Source organism: Vespa velutina, chromosome 4 (genome assembly GCF_912470025.1).
Source record: "Vespa velutina chromosome 4, iVesVel2.1, whole genome shotgun sequence".
In the NCBI taxonomy this organism is placed as follows: Eukaryota; Metazoa; Arthropoda; class Insecta; order Hymenoptera; family Vespidae; genus Vespa; species Vespa velutina.
In genome coordinates, this window is record NC_062191.1 from 10,036,416 (window position 1) to 10,059,277 (window position 22,862).

The window sequence follows — 22,862 nt, forward strand, 5'->3', positions numbered from 1 at the left end:
GAAAAGAACAAAAAAGAAATTTTCCTTTCTATCTTTTTTTCTTTCTTTCTTTTGGATCGATCAGAGATTATTCACTCCTACGCGTTCTTTTTTTCTTTTTTTTTCATTATCGTCTCACTCAAAAATAACCAAGGAAAATCCATAAATTTCAAGGGGATTTGATAGGAAGAGGAGGATGAGAAGGGTTGGAGGTAAGAGTGGGAGAAAAGAAATTTCTCATGAATTTACTTCTTCCTTTTTTTTTCTTTTTTTTTTTTTTTTTTCAAAACTCGTTTCGTAGACAAGAGATTTTGTGGTTTTTTTCCTTTGAAAAAGGTTAACATACTGACCTACATGCATCGCCGGTATCTGATTACATATATTCCAAAGATGACGTGAAGGAAGATCACATACGAATCATTGAAACGAAAAAAAAAAAAAAAAAAAAAAAAAAAATTGCAAAGCATTTTTCACGTCAGATTCGTATACATAGATAAATATAAAGTAAGTACGACGACCGAGTTTACGGGGTGGAGCTCAAATGCATTGGCCCTGATAAACGGTCTTCTTCTTCCCATTGTTAGAAGCGTGACTCGAAGATGAAGGGACTCAAGCCTACGGCACGATATGGCTCTCTCCCTCTCTCTTTCTCTCTTTCTCTTTTTCTCTTTTTCTTTCTTTCTTTCTTTCTGTCTTTCTTTCTTTCTCTCTTTCGTTCTTTCTCTCTTTCGTTCTCGAGGCGCATCCACGCCTTTATGTAACGTGCCGCTAGAGGACACGTGGTCTCATTAGCCACGGCATAACGTGCCGGAAGACGATCGCGTGTAAATTATCAGCGTACGTACATCCGACGATGTGTTCGCGATCGAGCAATGGCCGAGGACTCTCTCTCTCTTTCTCTCTCTTTCTCTCTCTTTCTCTTTTTCTCTTTCTTTCTCTTTACTATCTTCACGACAAGATCTTTGATAATATCTCTCCTTCTTTCTCTCTCTCTCTCTCTCTCTCTCTCTTTCTATCTCTATATCTCTCTTTGTCTTTCTATCTTTTTTGGTACTTCTTATTCCTTTACCTTTGTTCTTAAATTTTTATTATCAATTATCTTATAGAAAAGATCGTAAATATTTCGTAAAAAATATTATAATAGTTCGTTATGAATTGTTATTATTACTTCATCCAAATGAAGTTCAAAAATTATCAAAGAATGATTAATAGTATTTCTTCTTTATTCTTTGATATGTCGATACTGATCAACTGATCGTAGCGGTAATTTCTTTGTAGGAATTCTCGTAACAATTCCGGACAGACTCAATTATTCTTTCAAAGACTGAAATCGCGTGTACCGTTTACGTATATAAAAACACACACTACACACATACACACGTAAATATATATATATATATATACAATGTGGATACTTATGTACTTACTTATACACCCATACGTTAGGTGCTAAAAGTGGGAATAAATGGTGCTCGAAATGGCAATGAACTTTACCGGTCCGTGCCACTTTAGTCGCTTCCTCAAAAACCGGTCTCGAATCTAGCCAACAGAGGAATACGATGATGATCGTTGTACTGTTACGATCGTTATTAATATAGTTTTATCGTTTCTTTCGAAACATATATTACTGTCGTTAGGAAAGATCGATAATATTTATATGGAATCTTATATGAAAGTTAGGTAATCATTAAGTATGGTGATAATTCTTTTTGTTTTTCTCTCCTTCTTTTCTTTCTTTTTATAAGTTATACGTAGTTAACAACGAAGGAAGAAAGTTGTTCGTTCGAAAGAAGGAATCGTGAATCATATATCATAGTTATTTCTTATAATATCGGTATGAGTACGATGTATATATACATATGTACATATATATATGCATACACATACATACAGATATATATTTTTATCTGTATGTATATATATACAGATATATATTTTTGTATTGTTATATATCTACCTAGTAAATAGATAGGTAGATAGGTGTTCTTGAGAATCGTTCAATGACTGATGGCGATCGTCCAGAGTATCGGCGACGTGACCGTGATCTTGAGGATAACCTTGAACGTGCGTTTCAGCGTAATCCAACGGCCAGGTCTCTGCCAGAAAGTCATCCTTTCCTTTCTCTCGGTCGATATCGAATACTATCTCGATGCCATGCGCGCTCAAACCGGTGTACAAGCTTCACCGGTTATACCTATAATCGAATATAATTAGCCGTGCCGACCGATAAACTTGAACGATTTCACGAATAATGAATGGAGAATAACAATTTTGTATTACGAAATAACGGGTAGATATATAAATATGTATAAGCTTTTACGAATTTAATATTTCCTTTTTAATTATTTATTTATTTCTTTACAAACGAAGTTATTTCATATAGAAATTTTCTTCCGGGATTCATAACTATTCGAATTTGTATTACTTGTCGTGAGAACGAAAGAGATATAAAAAGAAAAAAAGTAAAAGGAAAAATGATCAGAATATATCGATGACTCTTAGGATACGTCGGTAATGGGTTCTAGGAGCAGTCGATGAACTTTCATGCTCGTAGTAGAGCGTAACAATTTCATGCTTGGTACTTATCAAGATCGCAGGAGAGGAATTCGGTCAAATCGAAGGCATCGCGTGCGTGCTAGAAATGATAATTTTTACAATCTTTAGAAAAATGTAAAAGTTGTCGATGTTCGTCCTTGAATTCTATTTAGATGGAGGATTTGTAAAATATTCTCTCTCTCTCTCTCTCTCTCTTTTTCTCTTTTTCAAGTTAATACGAGGACCTTCTCGATCGTAGTTTGAGTATGTAAATACGTATGTTGAATACAAGAGAAAAAGAAAAACAAGAAAAAAGAAAAAAAAGAAAAAAAAAAGAATTTTTTGTCACAAAAGACTTCGACGTGGCAGAACGTGACGTCCTGCAGATGCACGACTATGATAATCCTGTCCTTTCTCCGAGTCTACGTGATATCCGGACGAAGGATCCTAGCAACAATACGGAGGCATTCGAGGGATCGCTTTACATTCGTGAGAAGTCAATGATCTTGATCGTGATCGCGAGAAACGTGCGTTCTTAGTCGAGGCTTTGTTGAAGACTAAGGAACTTTGAACTTCGTAGATATAGACTCCTATAATAACAATCTGTCTAATGCTGTTGTATATTTTTTTTTCTTTTTTCTTCTTTCTTTTTTTTTTTTTTGTTTGTTTTTATTCGCTAATACGTAAGATATTCCTAGATCTCTTTAGATTCTCGTTACGATCATTTACGTAATCTAGGAAGCGTTCCGGAAGGTGTCCGATGAATTTTCGCGAACGCCGATTCGATCCTTCGCGTTCCATTGTTCTACCTGGACCTGCATACGATTTAATGCAACATCGAGAACCCATTGTACGTTCTTGGAACTCTTATATAACTGTTGTGCAAGATGATGCCACCTTTGCCGCATAATACTTCTGCTAACTTCGTCAAAACATAAGTAAACATATATACATATATATATATATATATATATATATATATATATATATCTTGTATAAGTATCACGTTTATCGTATGTTCAAAGAAAATGTATTTATCGATATTATCAATTTCTTTTCTTTTCACTTTTCTTTTCTTTTCTTTTATTCTTTTATTTTTACAGCAATAACGGTCGAATGTAGAGAGAAACGAGATTTTTAATGAACAAATTTTTTTTTGTTCTTTTTCGTTTATTTACATTCAACATTATCATTTTCAATTTACAAGGATAACGTTTTATACGAATTATTTAAAGGAAATATTTTTTATATTGGTAATAATTGAACGTTAATATAGAAAAAAGTTATCTTGCGTGTCACTTTACGATAATGTTTATCATTATCGTTCGATTCCTCAGATTCACTTTTGTATATAATATGTACCTTATTCTAAGGAGGAAGATCGCGTGGCCATTATGCAACGCTCGACGGTGCGATCCGATCTTTGACACGTAATCACGCGCGTTAGTTGCCATCGCTACCAGGATTAATCGCGTGTATTCGAGCCATGTTCCTTCCGTAACTCCGTTTGGAAAATGAGTTATGAAACGAATAGAAAGAGAGAGAAAGGGAGAAAACAAAAAGAGAGAGAAAGAGAAGGAGAAAAAGAGAGGTGGGGAAAGAGACCGTGACCCTTAATTCTCTTTTAAGAAGATAAACATCGAAGGAACCAACCATTTTTTTGGGGCTTTTTCCGATCGATCAATCGGTATAAATTGTTGATCCTACTCGGTCGTCGGCCTTCGATGGATTATCCGATTTACGTCATTAATTGCTCGTCGGTATTTTCAAAGGATCCTCATAAGATATAGTAGTTTAGAAAAGGAAGCCTCTCGAACGATCGCGATCGTGACTAAAGAAGATACGATCATCCGATGGATCGAAATTAAACTGTTTCTATTTATCGATTATCGTTTCAAATTATTGTTGCCTGTTGTTCAATTACAAACATAGTTCACGATCTTTCGTTTCGTAAGAATCTTGAGATGTTAATTCGTCGTGCGAACAAAAGAAATTATTCTGTTATTCAAATCTTCTGTTAAATCTTCTGTTATTTAAATCAATATTTTATTTAAAACTAAAGGATATTTTAGGATGGATATATTTATGAATAAAAGATAGATTAGAATTAAAATATTTTAAAATATTTTGAGAAAGAAACTAAATAATTGGAAAAACAAAAAAAGAAAGAAAAAAATCCATTAGATAGCAATCACTGTTGCAGAAGATCTTCCATGGCGATTTTAATATACTTATGTATTAATTTCTGTAACATTTAAATTTTATAACAATTAGGTCGGGACTTAAATTGTTTAATGTAATTAATAATTATATCTGAGAGTTTTGGATCTGAATCTAATTTAATGAATAAATCATATTCGATGTAAAATTGACATATTTACACATAAATTACTAATAATGCTTCTGCAGCGGACAGGGATGGACAAATAAAAATGCAATTGACAACTAAAATTTCGTTAAATTAATGTTAATAAATTACATTATAAAAAGTATTGATTTTTCAAAAAAAAAAAAAAAACCAATTGCCATTTCGTTATAATTTAATTGAATTTTTGGCTAGGTACATATTTTTAAGATTATCATGATTATCAGATTAAGTATCGTACGATTCTTAATAGTACCATACGTTAGAAGATCGTTTTCGAATTTTCTATCCCATCGAAATAACCTTTTAAATTCTTACGTCGAGTGTGACTTAACATCTTTTAAAGATGATGTTCTATAACAGATTTATTGTTTTTTTTAATTACAAAATATCATATTTTTATTGGAACGAGTTATATGAAACGATATTATGAAACGATATTATATAAACGATATTTGTTTCCAATAAAAAGAATATCAAATTAATTTAAAATAATTGTAACATTAAGTTCTAACTTACATTGAAGATAGTTCCATAATGAAATAATACAAAAATAAAAAAGAAAAATAAAAAAGAAAAATAAAAAACAAAAAAAAATTTTCGTATTATTTCCTTAATATATTCTGAGAGGCAAATATGATTAAAGATAATTTTTTTCTCCATTCCTACGATTATATTTCATACTTTTACGTATCGCATACGTACACCTATACAAACGTTAACAATATTTTCTTTACTTACAATAAATCTAACGATTCTAAGGGGATTTATTTCGATAACTAAATGAAGTGTTACGTGAACGATGACATCATAGAGCAAAAGATTAAAAAGCAAAAATGTAGAAGGTGATTGTCATTGATCATGAAACTTGTACAAGTTTGAAATATAATAAATGTTCTATGTAGCTGCGAGCCAGGTCCACCAGCGGAAACGGATTCACGCTTCGCAAAAGACGGTCACAAGAGTGAGACAGACCTCGATGTACGAGAAATAGAGAGAGAGAGAAATAAAGAGAGAGAGAGAGAGAAAGAGAGAGAGAGAGAGAAAGAGAGAGAGAGAGAGAGAGAGAGAGAGAGAAGATAAAGGTACAAAATACACTTCTGGATATAAGAGGAAGAAGAAAAGCGAAGCTTGATCTTGTCGCGCGTATAGCCAACGGCTATATTGAGTTTAGAGAAGAAACGATGATAGAGCAAATTTTTATGTAAATATTTAATGATTAATCGTTGATGTTCAAAGTGGTACTCTTCTTATGATCGTTGATAATGCTAAACTACCGTAATTGTCGATGTTCTTGATCTTACTTAAAGCCATTGTCATTCTTTACTTTATGTTTTTTATCGGTCAATAACGATTATTTCGTCGGAATTGATTAAAAATTTTCTCTTTCTCTCTCCTCTATCTTGTTTTTCTCTTTTTTTTTTTTTTTTTACTTAACTCCATAAAATTAACGAAACGGCAGCAAACTTTAATCAAACGATTACATAATTTACTATTTAAAGAGGAATCTTTTTGTTTCGTTCTTCAGTCGGAAGTGTAATTCGTTTTATGGTGCTTTATTCGAATATAATGGATAATAATATTGAATCGTCGTAGTAGATCGTTTTGCGATATCAAGAGCATCGTCAAGGCTAAGGTTTCTACGATATAAAATCTTGAGATAATAAACGTAGATAACGAGGAGTCGTGAGAGATTATCTTTTTTTTTTCGAAGATCTAAACACATTATTTTAAATTTCCACTGTGTTTTCCACTTTGCTTATACATATTTGTATCTGATAAATATGACATTATATTTTTCCAAACATTTCGATATCAAGATCGCGTAATCAAGATAAAGATTGAGATTTATTTATCATTAATTTAATTTGAAAAAAAAAGAGAATAAGGAACGTTGCTTTGAAAATATAATGCGTTCGCATTATAGTTTAGTAGGCCGACTCGTTGAATTGTTGAGTCCGGTACGTAGCACGCTCGCGTACTCGCGAAACAAGAACAGGAGCAATACTGACCTTCCTCATACACGTGTTCACATAAAATATTACGATCCTTTATGCGGTCACGTTCGTGGCGATAACCCACGACTTCGTAGCCTCCTTCCAACGCCAACATATACGACGGCATTCTTAGCTATATTCCCTTTTTCTGTCTTTCTCTTTCTCTTTCTTTCCTTCTCTTCTTGTTTTCTCTCTCTCTCTCTCTCTCTCTCTCTTTTTCTCTATCCTCGTGCTTCTTGTTTAACGTCACGAAAAGAATAAAAGAAACAATCTCTCAACGTAGTAATGCCACTAGAATTTCGTCCAACAACGATGATACCGTGCGTCTCCGTTTCAAGGTCAGTTGATGATTCTCGATTACGATAGAGATAACGGGGGGTGGCCTGCATTATTCAAGACACACGACGACGGGAAAATGAAAGGAACGCTTTTTGCGGATAATAAACGTTCGCGTTCTTTAGACTCGAGTAAACGCAATCGCCTTTTTTTCAATTACTTACTTATTCCTGTAACCGGTGGTTTATTAATTTTCATTTATTTGTTCGCAGAAACAACAGAGAAGGAAGAAAAATTTCAAGGTCTAGTATCCTCGAGCACCGAGATACCCTCCGTTGAAGTACTCTCGTCGAAAGCTAAGAGGGAACAGGTATTGCGAAACATTCTTGCAGCTCGAAGACGACGGATGTCGAGGCAACGAAACGGCCGTCTCATCGACGTCACTCCAAGGGATCCACCAGATATCCTGGAAGCACAGGAGACGAAGAACGAAGGAGTGTATGCTAGTGTTTCTATGGCGAAGAACGGTACCGACGATGCTGACAAGAAAACGTTCAAAGTAACGATGGAAGAGAACTTAACGACATTGATGAGCGAACGAGAGGACATAGAGTCCACGATGACGATGGCGCCAGTAACGAGCGTCCCCAAGTCCTTGGAGACTGATAATGTTCGTAAAAAAAACATCGTTTCAATGCCGGATTCCCTTTACAAACACTTTAGACCCGTCGAAAGTAACATTCCTATGGAGGACATGTCGCAGTTCCTTTATTTCGGTCAGAAACTACAACCTGAACTGCAGAACGTAACGACAGTTGGTAACGATTCGAACGAACTTGTCTCAGTTACTCCAACAACCTTGAGAAGGAGAAATTCTAGCAAGAGAACCAGCTTGTCACCGCTTACGACGTCGACAACGACAACGACAACGACAACGACAGCGACAACGACAATGACAACGACAACGACAACGGCAACAGCAACGGCAACAGGAACGACAACGACGATTCGACCTGAAGAAATCTCGAAGGAGGAGACCAACGTTGCTTTGGAAAGACGCATGATCGAGAAGAACAAAGTATCTAAGACAACGAAGAACACGTTGCGAGACGTGCCGAATTTGTATTACAGGAAAACGAGATTGTCTGATTCGACAATTGCCACGAACGTGATCCCTAGCAAGGACATGACACAGAATGGAAATACGACAGAGCTCGAAGAGCAAACAGTGGAGCGGAGGGATGAGAACGGTGTTCAGAAGATGAAAGTGTCAAGAGGTAGTTTTCGAAGGAGCAAAAAGATGGAAGATGCCGAAGAAAAAGTCGAAAACGATGATGTTACCGAGTACCGTTTATCGAAGGACGATAAGAAGTCTCGCGAGAGTAATAGCATCGATGAGAGTACGGTAAGTTCGACGACATTAAGAATCGTCGTGACAGAACCTTACAACATCGAGTCGTCGGTCAAAGACTTTTCGACGACAACGCTGATGCCGACGACGACGACGACGACGCTGATGCCGACGACGACGACGACCACGACGACGACGTTAAGGACTACAGCGCAAGAGAGTCGTCGGCATCACCAGCAACACGTGTACGCGTATACGATAACCAACGTGACGAGACTGTTGCGCAACTACACCGGACCTGGGCTAAGCGGAGAGACTGGAGTAAGAGGAACAGGAAGAGTTGACGGAGGAAGTGGTGGAGGAAGAGGAGAAGAAGGAGGAGGAGGTGGAGGCTCTCGGAGGAGCGCTTCCAGCGAGATAACGAACGGCAGGGTAGAGTCACCGTCGACGGAGGCTTCCGCCGGTGCTGCCGGCATCAGCGAGGAACCCTCGCAATCCGCTGGACTCAGTACTGGCAGGAGCGTCGAAGCGGTTGGAAGACCGAGTACGATCGCTACTCCCTCCTTGGTGGGGGAACGACGAAGAAAAGTCCTCGCGAGCGGTGCCCACCGAACCGGCGCTCAGTCAGCGCCGCAACGCGCACCCGTGAGAATCGCGAGCGCTCTTACTCGAAACAGACAACAGCAGCAACAGCAACAGTGGTCCGATAGAGTAGCCCTCGTTATCAACGAAGGTTCAATCGATCCTTATCTTCATCATCATCATCAACAGCATAATCAACAGCATTATCATCATTATCATCATAATCGAAGTTTTCTTCGTAAATCAGCTAGCGCTGTCTTGCACAGCGGTGCGGTGAACCCGAAAGACGCGAGCCCGGAAGCGATGCCTTCCACGGGCACGCGAGATACCGTTCTCGTTGACGCTGACAGAAAGAATTCCCTTGATCTGGAGCGTCGAGAGGATGAATCTCGTATTGAAAATGAAGCCTCCTTGAAGGTCAATCGTACCTTTGAGGAAAAATTTAAAACAAATGAAAGTTTGTCAGATTTGAAAGTTCCGGAAGAGACAACGACCGTCGATCTTCTTTCATCTTCTCCTTTGACCGATGATTATACCGAAACTTCGATCGATAGCCTGTCTAGCTCCGATACCAAAGACGAGGTTCGGAAGGAGAGCAATAACGAGCAGCACTCCACCATAATGACTACGACGACTACGATGCCGCCGGAAGTTACGACTAGTGCATCCGTATTTCCGGTAACACCCAAGTTACTCGTTGAAACGATATCGAGCGATAATCGTATGTTAAGCTCGAGTACGACGGAATCTATAAATCAATTAACTTCGAGCAGAAAACCGGATCAAGATAGACCGTTCGGTTTAGCGGCAGATCTTGATCCTTCCGAGATTCAAAAGATGTATAGATCGCAGAACACTTCGACCACGGAGAGCAATATTTTGCCGAACTTGGAAACGTCCACCGTTTCGATAAATTTATTTCCAAATCGAATTGCTCAACAGCATATGTACGATTTTCACGAAAGCAGAGGACGTAGTTTCTCAGACAAAACAAAACAGGAAGACGATGTACTTCCTATAATGCAACTTTACAACACCTCAGACATATTCAACGATAGCAGCACCCTCGGTCCTGCTACTCGTACAGTCGAACTACCCTTAGAGGAAAGCAATGTGACTAAAGACAGAATGGAGTCACCTCAGGAAGCTCCTGCTTCGCGATACACCACTCCCTCTACTACCAGAAAACCCACCGTCAAACCCACCCCTAAATTAACTACCAAATCAACCCCTAGAACCACTATCAGACCTACTAGTACAGCTTCCAATTTCGTTAATAGGACGAGGTACAGATCGATTTATTCGAATCGCTCCGTTATATCGGATTATGCCGGTTTAGGTTATCAACCGATCGAATTCAATAGGACATATTTTGATAGTGGTTTAATCGCCGTTAGCCCACGAGAGTCTGTGAATATTAGTGAAGTGACGAAGAGACACGATGTCGACGCCATTGCCTCACAAGAGACCGTAGCAGTAGTCAGTTATATTTTGGCTACGCTCGTCGTATTTCCAATTGCCGTTGGCGTTGGACTCATTCTTAGAAGACTGATCATTAGGAATCGTAAGGTGAGTCGTTGACCTGGGAAGGCTGTCTGCTCCGTTTCACCAACATCTTTTTGATATCTGGGTTAGCGTAGGCTTGACCCAGAGAAACGAAGAGAAAGAGAGTGTAAAAAAGAGAGGGAATAAGATAGAAAGAGAGGGAGAGAGAAAGAGACGGAGAGAGGAAGGATGCCGTAGATTTGAAAGTAAACTGCTCCACGCGAGCGAAAGTAGTCCGAGCTCTTTGGATTCTCTTTTCACCGAGTCGTCGTACTCGAGTAGTATACAATTAACGTGGTATAATAATACTTATCACGTTGGAAAAAAAAGAAAAGAAAAAAGAATTTCTGTCATTTCGATTTCCATTGTTGTTATCATTAACAGCTTTTCGTCGCGATAATGTATGAAGAAGATAAAAAAAAGGAAAAGAAAAAATAAATCAAAACAAAAAAAGCGGTCATCGCGAACGAACGCGATTGCCTTGCCTTACGAAGGATTCTCGATGAATCATCGAACATACGATCGAAGATCTCTCGACCCGCGATTATGGTCGCGAGAGATTTATGCCCCTTACGGAGTCGCGTACCTTTTTCGATTGATTCGATGACAAAAAAAAAAAAAAAAAAAAAAAAAAAAAAAAAAAAAATAAATAAATAAATAAAAAATCGGATAATAAAGATATATTTTTTTATTTCTTCTTTTTTCTTATTTCAAATCGCCTCGAGCGAATAAAGAAAAACGAGAAAGAAAAGAAAAGAATTATTTTCTTTCTTTAAATCACAGCAGCTTCTTAAGATGTTATGTTTATTATTATCATCCTTTGTTAGTCGATTTATTTATCACCTCGAATTTACGTCAAACTCTACGTCTTCTCTCGTCATAATATTTGCATCTTGTTCGTGGCCGTAACGTCACCATCGGATTTTTCTTTCTTTCTTTCTTTCTTTCTTTCTTTCTTTCTTTCTTTCTTTCTTTCTTTCTTCCTTTCTTTCTTCCTTTCTTTCTTTCTTTCTTTCTTTCTTTCTTTCATTCGACGATTAACGTCGATGATGATTTACTTATGCAGGTGCTTGAAGAATCGGACACGTCATCCGAGATAAGTTATAGGAAGGACGCTCTTAATCTCGAAAATGGGGATTTTAAAACGTCCATCGAGAAGGCGATTACAAAGCTACCGAGGATACAACATTTGGTAAGAATGATTTATCTACCACTTTGATAAGCGGCCAAAAAGAAAAAAAAAAAAAAAAGAAAACCTATTCCCTATCGCGAATTTAAATCTTATTATTTTGCTCTCGTTTTTATTTATCTGTCCTTTCTTTTTCTTTTTTTATCTCATTTCTTTTTTTTTCTTTTCTTTTTTTTCTTTTTTTTTTCTTTTCTTCTTTCTTTTTTTTTTATTCACCCATTCAGTGTCACGAAGCCGAGAAACCACCGCCACCTCCGTCGCAAGAATCCAGATGGGAGTTTCCTAGAGATAAGCTTAGGTTACAGACGGTCCTCGGGCAAGGAAACTTTGGACAGGTAAGGCATTATATGTTTTCTTTTCTCCTCGTACGAAAAGCGAGGATAATAAATCGTCAGAGAATCTCGCGGCGCATATAACTACATACATACATGGGACGCGTTTTTTGTAACGTGTTAAATGCTCGCATAAAAAGGCGAATTTTAATGAGAATATAGAAATCTCATGAGTATGTATACATACGTATATGTACATATAATATATACACGAAACTCTTCTCGGTAATAAGGAGTATACGAATTTTTGAATTTGTTATTTTGTGACGATACAACGATTAGTCGACAATTATTATTGATAATTTTTATGTTAATACTATACGTTAAAATTTATAAATTATTATGTTCTATATAACAATTGAATAGGATCCATTTAAAATGTAAAACATTGAATTTTTTTTATCATTTGTTAGGTTTGGAAAGCCGAAGCCGACGACTTGACTGGTCATCAGGGTACAACGAGATTAGTGGCTGTTAAAACAGTGAAAGAAGGTGCTTCGGAACGTGAAAAAGAAGATTTAGTACGGGAATTAGAGATCATGCAACAGCTTGGTAGTCATCCGAACGTTGTAACACTTTTAGGTTGTTGCACCGAAGAGGGTGAGTTTTTTTTACAAAAATACATGAATTATTTATAAATTAATTATATCAATGAATTAATTATAAATTAAAAATTCGGTATACATATATATATACATATATATATATATATATATATATATATATATATATATATATATATATATATATTAATGAGGATCTGTTCGTTACATTCTCATCGATGACGAAAACATCATAAAAATCGTGTCGGATTTTAAGTCGCAAAAAAATTCCTTTTCTTTCGCTTGTCTGTATTGGCAGCGTATAAAAAAAAAAAAAACGCGAATGGCGCATCTTCGATAATGAACAGGTATCATTTATTTTTTTTCTTTTCCCCCCCTCTTTCTCTCTCTCTCTCTCTCTCTCTCTCTGTCTGTCTCTATTTCTTATAAATCTTGATAACAGCATAGCAAGCTTATAAAAACTACCAATACTACTATCAGCTAGTACTAATACTATAACATTGTTTACGTTTCTCATTGACGTAGATGTTTTGGTTTGCGAAATATGCTGATCAAGCTATTAGGCTATCCTTCTGCATTCTTTCTATATTATATGCACTCATTAATAAAATTTATGATTTGGAAATTTGTAAAATTAGTTGGTAAACAAAATTTCTCAGAGTCAACGTAAGTCATATTGCTGAAAAAGAAAAAGAAAAAGAAAAAGAAAAAGAAAAAGAAAAAGAAAAAGAAAAAGAAAAAGAAAAAGAAAAAGAAAAAGAAAAAACAAATGTCGAATTAAAAGCAAATTAGTTCGACGAAAAACGTGAAAGAAAAGAAAGAACAAGAGGAAATAATAACTGACTTTGACGATAAATTCTGATAGAGACAAATTTTCTACGAGCTATCATTAAGTTTGTTATTTTTCTTATTTTCAACATACACAATAAGCGCCGATCATTTGTATCGCATTTGATTATTTTGTAAATGAAAGGAAGACGAATCATTGATGTTCGGTATCATTAATTTGTAATTGATTAGTACTTACACGGTATGTACGTAATATATATATATATATATATATATATATATATATATATACATATATGCATACATACATACATACATACATATATGTGTGTATAGATCGCGCGATGCAATTCTATAAATTTTTTTGTTCGGTAAACAAAACATCAAGCTCACATACTTTTATTTTTTTTGATCTCTTATTCTTTTTTTACATTAAATCGAATTCATTGACTTTTTTTGTTCTGTTCCTATCCTGTTCGATGTTTATCCTGACGACCCTAATACATTTTTAATATAAACGTACGTACTCTCATGTATGTCAAAGGATGCGAAAATCCTTCAAAGAGAAAAAAATCCTCGACATTTCCATTACTTCACGGTGATTAACTTGTCGATAAAGAGAAAGAGAAAAGAGAAAGAGAAAGAGAAAGATAGAGAGAGAGAAAGAGAAAGAGAGAGAGAGAGAGAGAGAGAGGGAGAGAGAAACATTCCTTTCGTTGACATATGGGCGACACAACTTTTTTTTTATTCTCTGGAATTTAATTATTTACACGCGATCAACATTGATTAAGTTATTATAAACGAAAGGTTGATCGACCCGTCATTCTTTATTATTTCAAGAGTAATTAGTTTAAGATGATACGAGAGAGTTATACTGGTAAAAAATTTTTTTAGATCATATTTATAATATTATCATGTTGTCGTTTTTCCTGTACGAACTAAAATATTTTTCAAAGAAATTACTCATCTTCATCTTTGTGGAATTCACGAGAGAGGAAAATACGAAAACTAGTATTTAATTTTTTCGTCCTTGAAAATTTAATCGCATGCATCATACGTATTGAAAAGCGTAATGTGAAAAATAAAGAAAATCATTATTCCACGCTCGAAAGATGGATTTATCGTGTCACTTTATCGCAGATAGATATTACAGAGTGATTGTCTTTTATTTTTTCTCACGAGTCGTTCGTTTGATCTCTGATGATTTTGTTTCACGGTTGAGACATCAAAACTAAGGAAGAAAAGGAGTAAGATCTCGATGAGAAGAAGAATAAGAGGAAGCTGGAGAACATTATATACGATGCTTTTCTTCTTTCTCTTTCTCTCTCTCTCTTTCTCTTTCTCTCTCTCTCTCTCTCTCTCTTTCTTTCTCTCTCTCTACTATCGTCTTCTTCATCGTACGTATAAATTTCTATACGCGTTCCTCGCACAGATCCTCTCAGTAAAATACGTCAGTTAAGCATATTTCTCTTTATCGAAATTCTTTTCGATCAATTTCTATATTTTTTTTCTTTTCTTATCTCTTTTTTTTCATCTTAAAAATATAAAAAAATTGACAGGACAAAAGAAAGAATTTTGTTATTTCTTAATTTTCGTATCACTTCCGAAAATCGAGATTGCATTTGAGATCGGAGAGAATTTAAAAATGTTTTAACGCAATTAAAATAATCGCTACTCCCTATTTCGGCTCTTTAGCTTCCGCCGCGGTAGAGTTTTTGGTTGAAGCTCAAGGAGCGTGCCTTGTCGGACCCTTTTCGGCGCACAATAGAACGCGCCCCCGACCAGCTCGGAGGGTCCGTCGCAGAAAATTTACGACATTGTGGTTTCGTGTCCTCCGCATTTATCCTTTCGGTCTCGACGCCAGAGGATGAGGAGGATGAGAGAGAAGGAGTTTGAGAGGAGGAGGAGGAGGAGGAGGAGGAGGAGAACGAGGAGGAGGTGGCTTCGTGTTTTTCTCTTCTCTTTCTTAGACTTACGACGGCGTCGCTCTTCTTCTTCTTCTTCTTCTTCTTCTTCTTCTTCTCTTCCTTTTCCTTCTTCTTCTTCTTTTTCTTTTACAGAACTCGACGTATCTCTCCGACAATAAGATGCAACCCAACGCTTTCATTATACCCATTTATCGATCAGCTCTATACTCCGATGATATTTCAATTTACAACTCGATCGATTCTTTTCCTTTCGATTCTCGTTAAATTCTTTTTATTTGTTCGATAAAAATGAAAAATGAAAAATGGGACATTCTTATGAGACATCGAAATTATATTAAGAAATTCATTAGTATTTTTTTTCTTTCTTTCATATTTTTTTTGCTTCGTTCATTTTTCAAGTGCATACATATGTGCGGCGCATGTGTTTACGAAACTCGAAATAGCAACTGGAAAAGTTTTGTTTCGCCTTAGTAATATTTTCACGGAAGCTGTTTATCTTCTTACGTGTTACACTCGGTGCACAGCTGTCGATACACAACGCATATGTAAATATATACATATAAGTCTTAATATTTTGCGATAATGAAAATTGAAAATTTCTATTTTGTACGAGAAATCAAATCGTAGAGGTATAATCGAATAGAAGTATAATATAATCGAAAGCTATATTATAGCCTTATCGAATTTCGTTAATCGAATGCCGCGATAAAACGCTTAGCTTGCAACGAACGTTTATTATTTTCCATTTGTCTTGGCTATTGTTTCCTTTTCGTACCATATCGGTATGTGTACGTGTGCGCGAACACGATCGTTTGATTAAATGGTACACGCTGTATGCATCAATAAATGTGCTAAATATTTTTTAATAAATGAAGAGGAGTTGTATGAGCATTGTCGTAAGAAATCGTAAGTGGAAACGTTAGGTGTCTCTATATAATTTTGTAAAAATAACAATATATTGAACAACTAAACAAATCATACTAATTTCATTATTTCAGATAAACGTAAAAATAATTCGTTTCGCCGGAAATATTTGTTGTACGAGTAAGATAAAAACTTCGAACTTTCAACAATTCTACTCATTTTTTGATTACTTAAGAAACGATAAGCAAGAAAGTAGTACAAATGAAAAGAGAAGGAAGTATTTGAGAAGCGAAAACGAAAAGCAGTTACATATATGCCGATGACACATGCATATAAGTATGTAGATATAACTTGCTGAATATTGTACGTTGCTGCGTTGTACCAAATATTATGATACTTGCGAAAAGTATTTGCTTGCGTACAGTAAAAAATAAAAAAGAATTGGAAAGGGTTCCTTAACAAACCAAAGTTATTAGAAGGGGGCAATAATGCTGCTCTAATGTGAGAGTTACGACGACGAGGCACCAACATGAAACGGTCTGGGACGTAGTTGGTCGGTAAAACTTGCCAACGAAACTGGGCCCCATAAGTTACAATCAGCCGGATACTGCCCACGGGGTCCCAAAAATGCACTGTTTAAATTACTTTAACCGTGGTCCATACTTCGTTTATAATCCATACCATGAGTCCTTCTAATATCACATCCTTAGTTCAAATAGAAAAGAGAGAGAGAGAGAGAGAGAGAGAGAGATTTTTGTTTAGGAGAAACACCTCGTGAGATAGAAACATAAATTCTGTATGGGTAACGATCGGATCTCGTGACGAGATCGAATTATACTATCGTTATGTTCCCCGTTCAGTATAATTTATCCGTATTATTCTCATCCGTGAAATATTTTTCTTGTATATATGTATATATATATATATATATATATATATATATATATATATATATATATATATATATGTATATATATAAATATATATACTGTATGTGTGTGTGTGTGTGTGTGTGTAAAAGAAAAAGAAATAAAGTTACTTAACTTTGTTTTCTTTTACAGAGCCCCATTATTTGATACTCGAATACGTGATGTACGGAAAGTTATTGGCTTATCTACGCGATCACCGCACCAGGCAGGACTTTTACAATTTCAGTGAGGACTCGGCGGCCCTGACATCGAGAGATCTGACGGTATTTGGATACTGCGTCGCTAGAGGCATGGAATATCTCGCGTCAAAAAAGGTAAACTTGCTTTATCAGTCTCCTTATCCGAATGGATGAATGAGTAAGAAAGAAAAACAGATCGAGATTGAGATATAGAGAAAAAGATAGAGATAGAGATAAAGGGAGTGTGAGAGAGAGAGAGAGAGAGAGAGAGAGAGAGAGAGAGAGAGAGAATTAGTGGTATAGTCTCCATTGGTCTTCAAGAGATGGAGGGCCAACGGTAACGAGCGAGACTCACGTGATATTGGCTTGTTTACGGATCAACCGATAACGACGACATCGAAGGAGAGTCGAATCACGTTTCGCGGCAGTCAGTGGGTCAGTATAATTCATTGTCGGTCCCCGGGGCAGGTTTGTCGCGGTAAGAAAAAGTAAGTTTGCGCGGCCCGTGGAGCTGAGAAGAAGAGAGTGTAAGAGAGAGAGAGAGAGAGAGAGAGAGAGGCAAACGACGAAACGGGCCGCATTCAATCCTCTTTTTATTATTATTCTTTTTCTCTTTCCCTCTTTCTCTTTCTCTCTCTCTCTCTCTCTCTCTCTCTCTCTATCTCTCTCTTTCTCTCTCTCTCTTTCTTTCTCTTTTTCCCTTTTCTTTCATGGTAGTCGCGTGCTTCGCGAAGAGGAAAAGAATCGTGATAAATTTCAATGCCGACACCTCGACGATCGTCCTCTACGATCATTTAAAATGTTTACATAGATATACCAAAGCTCGTTAATTTCTCTTGAAAATTAAAAACAATTTTAATTTTAATCGTTGTACGTCATAATGTACACACATGAATTTTATCCATTTCAATCTCTTCATCCTTTTTCTTATCTTTCATTTAATTTTGTCATAATATACACTTATAGGTAATTTCTTTTGTATGTAATTATTTATCAAACTCGACAAATTGGACGATTCTGTGTAAATAATTCGTGACTTCGTAACAAGGCCTTGTATATTCGACGTAAGGAATGTTTAAATCCGACTTACGTCATTCTTATTTGAATCGTAATCGTATGTTATCTCAGCTTCCGTTTTTAAAGTATATAACCACTTATTTACCTACTCTTATTATTTTTGACGAGAATGGATTAAATGTCCTTATTTCTTTTTTCTTTTTTTTTCTTTTTTTTTAGGAAATACAAGAAACGGCAGATTTGAAGAAACGATATAAAACTCGGCCGATGTATTTACATACATACATAGTTACACGTTTGTTCCGTTATTTTAGAATTCATGGATATTCCAACGTATCTCTTCTTCTATGTCAAAAAGATCGTAATTCTACTAACGCTCGAAATCTCGAACACCAAGGTCGGTTAAGACGTTCTCTTACCGAAGTCTTCTACCATGTTGTATTTACACGAAATTTTAGGAAAGGATCGAATTGATTTCTTAAACAAGTTAAACCTGTCAAAATGGTTGTCGTACAAATAGAGATAAATTCTAAAATCTTTTATCTTAATTTCATGTTAGTGAAAAGAAGAAGGTATACAGGAGAAATTCATTGCCATATTTTTTAAATTGAACACATCATACTTTCGTTAAGGAAAATATTTAGTTTTCGAAATCATTAAAGAAATATGTTTTAAGAAATCTTTAAAAAGAATGTCCTGCATATTTGTATGCTGGATTCCTTCGGTATTCGATCTATTAACATTCGAAAAAGAAAAGAAATGAAAAAAAAAAAAAAAAAAAATTAATAACACCAGTCAATTATTTTTTGTCTGGTCGAAAAAGGAAAAGAAAAGAAAAGGCAAAAAGGAAAAGCAAAAAAAAAATTTTAAAAGTAGGATTGTCGATAGGCTTCTCTGAAAGAACGAATTGCGTGTTTCCGTTCGTATAATGGCTTCCCAGAAGCGCAATGCGAAAACTAATCTTCTCGACTTGATGGATAATTGCGTGAATAAGAGAAAGAAAGAGAGAGAAAGAAAGGAAGAAAGAAAGAAAGAAAGAAAGAAAGAGAGAGAGAGAGAGAGAGAAAGAGAGAGAGAAGAGAAGAAAGAGCTAGGTTCTCATAGGTAATTTCAGCCATAGGCAAACTTATCTCTCCTATCTTCGAAAATGCTTTGAAATAGAGAGAATGCATCTAATATCGCACGTGACTAACCGTACGGATCTTTGGTGATTAAAGGACGCCTTGTGCCGGCATTGATTGACAAGGATTTCAAGAGGTTATTTATTATTCGAAATAGGACGTTATCTGATATATCTCCTATCGTAAGTTTTATTAAATAAATTTCAAGGAAAACGGATGCTATTTCTTAGAAATTTTTTATCTAATCTCGTTCTATCTCTTTGATAATTAAATTGATTTACGCCGATCGCATAACATCGATGTTTATAAAAGGTAAAAAGAAAAAAAGAAGAAAAAAGAAAAAAGAAAAAATAAATAAACAAAGAAAAAGAAAAAGAAAAAGAAAAAGAAAATGAAGGATCAGCATGGTACGCATCATTCGCATCTATAGATAACACGAACCTTGTCCGTATTTAACTATTACGAAGGCTAAATTACTTGCTCATTATTAGGATAAAGTAACGAAGGAGGTGGAAATACAGCTGGCAACGAAGTGAGAGCAGTTGTGTCTTCAAACATGTGTTTAGAATGATAACGGGTATGTTCCAACGATCACGTGGTAATTCAAAGGACGTAAGAACACCACGGCACACGTACAACGAATTATTGATTATTGTTCTTCTTGCACATGTGGATAAAAAATCATTTTATTGTACTTATCGAATACATAACACGTTGGGGAGCTTTTTTTTTCTCGCAAATTGATGGACGTCTCACGGCGTCTTCGTGCCGGTTACGAAAATAACGGCGGGAAGTAATAAATCTAAGAGATGAAATCATTAAAGAAGAGATTGGGTGTGTGTGTGTATATATATATATATATATATATATATATATATATATCTTGTTTGCCTTGGCATTGAGTTGTTTGGTTCATTAGCATCATCTACAGGTTAGACTAGGTCCGAAGATTCTAGCGAGAGTTTGCTCGTTCATATTTTTCAACCAAGTGTCTTTATTTGTATTTAATATTTAAATATTAAGAGACAATAATGAGAGAGAGAGAGAGAGAGAGAGAGAGAGATTTTATGATCTTGTACGTGTACGTTCATTTAAATACATTTCTATCGTATTTTTTCAGATAATACATCGGGACCTCGCAGCCAGGAATGTTTTAGTTGATCACAACAAACTCTGCAAGATCGCGGATTTTGGAATGTCGAGATTCGCGAATGAAGATGGCGAGGTGATCGAAACGAGACACGGTAGAAACGCATTGCCGATAAGATGGATGGCACCAGAATCGTTGATTTATTCTCTTTTCACTACGAAGACTGACGTTTGGAGCTTCGGCATTTTAATGTGGGAAATAGTAACGCTCGGTACGTTATTAAAAATGAAAGATATGAAATTTTTACGATCAAAAAATGTCTGTGAAAAACATTTTCTTTGTTCTTTTTTTTCTTTCTTTTTTTTTTAGATTAAATATTGTCGATTAAATACACTATTTTCTCTCTTTTTTTTTTTTTTTTTTTTTTTTTTTTTTTAACAAATAACCCCTCCCCCCATATATTTTCTTTCTTTCGAGTGTCACAATCATTCTTTATCTTGCTAAAGGCACCCTTTAATAAACAAGTCGGATTATATCGTTGCTTGAGGCAATTCTCGAGAATAAATCCCGGTAAGATGAACAGAGAACTGACAAAATATTTTATGTTGTTTAGGCTCAACGCCGTACCCGGATATGACGGCAAGGGAAGTCATGCGGAACGTGCAAAGCGGTTATCGCCTCGAGAGACCGTCCCACTGTCGAAGCGAGCTCTTCAGGGTGATATCCCGATGCTGGCACGCTGATCCCGACCGCAGACCAGAATTTCAAATTCTAAGGAGGGATCTGGCACAACTTCTCGAGGACAATATGAACGGCCATTACGTCGATCTCGAGAGTTTCGCTTCCGAGTGTACCGACTGACGCCATCTCGATTAGACTACTCATTTCTTACTTTTTGCTAAACTTCGATATTCTGATCTTTAACGTCAAACGAAAGAGATAAGAAATATCATAGATCGATTTATCGAAGCAATCGAAAGTTTATATTAGAAAACGAACGAAGTTTGCCATTTTTTACGCCGAACTTTACGTAGGTCGAGACGAACCAGAAAAAGATTCGTTAATTTATTTTTCTTCTTTTTTTTTTTTTTATCATACGCGCGATACAATCAAATCACGTTTGTGCTCAGGTAAAGATTTAAACGTGAACAATGGGGGGAAGGGGATAAGGGAGAAATTTATCTTCATATAGATTTACGTCCATCCGTCCAGAATTTTTTTTTAACGAGAGTATCGTTTGTAACTCGATCGTAAAGCATGTGTATCACAGAAACCATTAGTTAGAGTTCGAAATGTGCTATAATATTAATTTATTCGTTAGAATCTAATTAATTATCTTAAACAGGACAAACTCGACAATAACACTGCATCGTGTTTTTACAAAGATATTAATATCTCTTTCGCGATATCATAATTTTTTTTTCCTCTCATCACTTTTATTTCGTTGTCGCGAACTTGTAAATATTATTGAAGTTACAATCGTTGCGTTATTACACAAAAAATATATATGTATTTTGTTTAGCGTATTTACCCCCAATCAAAAAACAAAAAAAAAAAGGCACGAATTTTTATCTTATGTTCTCCATCATTTTATAATTATTGTATCAATATTATTTCATCAATATTGTATCATTATGATTATTTTAGATGTCATTATTATAAGTAGGAAGATAGATTTTATATCGTTGCAGGCGTTTATTTTTAATCATTCTAGTCTTTCGACGCATTTGGGGTATCGATTGATTATCGTCGATGTATTATGATTCATTTTATTTCTTTTATTTTTTCCACTTTTCCAATAAAAATTTAGAAAATTTATTGCCGGTTTAAAAGAGATCGACTGTTAAAGATCGGTCGGAACCCCAGAGTTGTCAGTTGATTATTTCATTAAGTTTTAATCTTATAATTGCTATATTATAGTTATTGCAAATCTTGATAAAACCGAGTTTCTCGATCGTTTAACGTTTGTTTTTCACCTTGAAAGCAAAAAAAAAAAAAGAAAGAAAGAAACGAGGTTGCGTCTTGATCCTTACGTTACGATGTTTTTTCTCCTTCCAAACAAAACAACAAAACAAAACAAAAAAAAAAAAATAACAAAAAAATAAACAAAAAAGAAAGAGATAATACAAGAAACAATGTATGTAGACTCGACGATTGTATTAAGAAGTTTTCTTTTTTTGTCTTTTATTTTGTCAGTAAACGTTATCCGATTTTTTCAACGGATACTTTAA

The 22,862-nt window shown here is 35.5% G+C and overlaps 1 protein-coding gene and 1 long non-coding RNA gene across 5 annotated transcripts in view; one reads left to right on the plus strand and one right to left on the minus strand.

Annotated features, from left to right (window-relative positions):
• LOC124948311 (serine-rich adhesin for platelets-like) overlaps positions 1 to 22,862 on the plus strand; it is a 131,313-nt gene extending 108,451 nt beyond the window's left edge. The window contains exons 2-8 of one of the 3 annotated variants that reach the window (XM_047491748.1): positions 7,425 to 10,654; positions 11,697 to 11,822; positions 12,044 to 12,154; positions 12,565 to 12,751; positions 17,357 to 17,538; positions 20,662 to 20,902; positions 21,245 to 22,862. In XM_047491748.1, coding sequence (XP_047347704.1) covers positions 7,425 to 10,654; positions 11,697 to 11,822; positions 12,044 to 12,154; positions 12,565 to 12,751; positions 17,357 to 17,538; positions 20,662 to 20,902; positions 21,245 to 21,492 — 4,325 coding nt within the window. In that variant the 3' untranslated portion in view covers positions 21,493 to 22,862. Of the gene's footprint in view, positions 1 to 7,424; positions 10,655 to 11,696; positions 11,823 to 12,043; positions 12,155 to 12,564; positions 12,752 to 17,356; positions 17,539 to 20,659; positions 20,903 to 21,244 lie in introns of those variants that run through there. The other 2 variants (XM_047491749.1, XM_047491750.1) reach the window with 2 other exon arrangements.
• Positions 1,108 to 8,800, minus strand: LOC124948327. 2 transcript variants are annotated; one of them, XR_007100676.1, is made up of 3 exons: positions 6,892 to 8,800; positions 1,937 to 2,173; positions 1,108 to 1,518 (listed from the first exon to the last, which is right to left on the minus strand). It is a non-coding gene; the product is annotated as an uncharacterized LOC124948327 (long non-coding RNA). The 2 variants fall into 2 exon arrangements; XR_007100677.1 differs by lacking the exon at positions 6,892 to 8,800 and adding an exon at positions 3,877 to 4,900.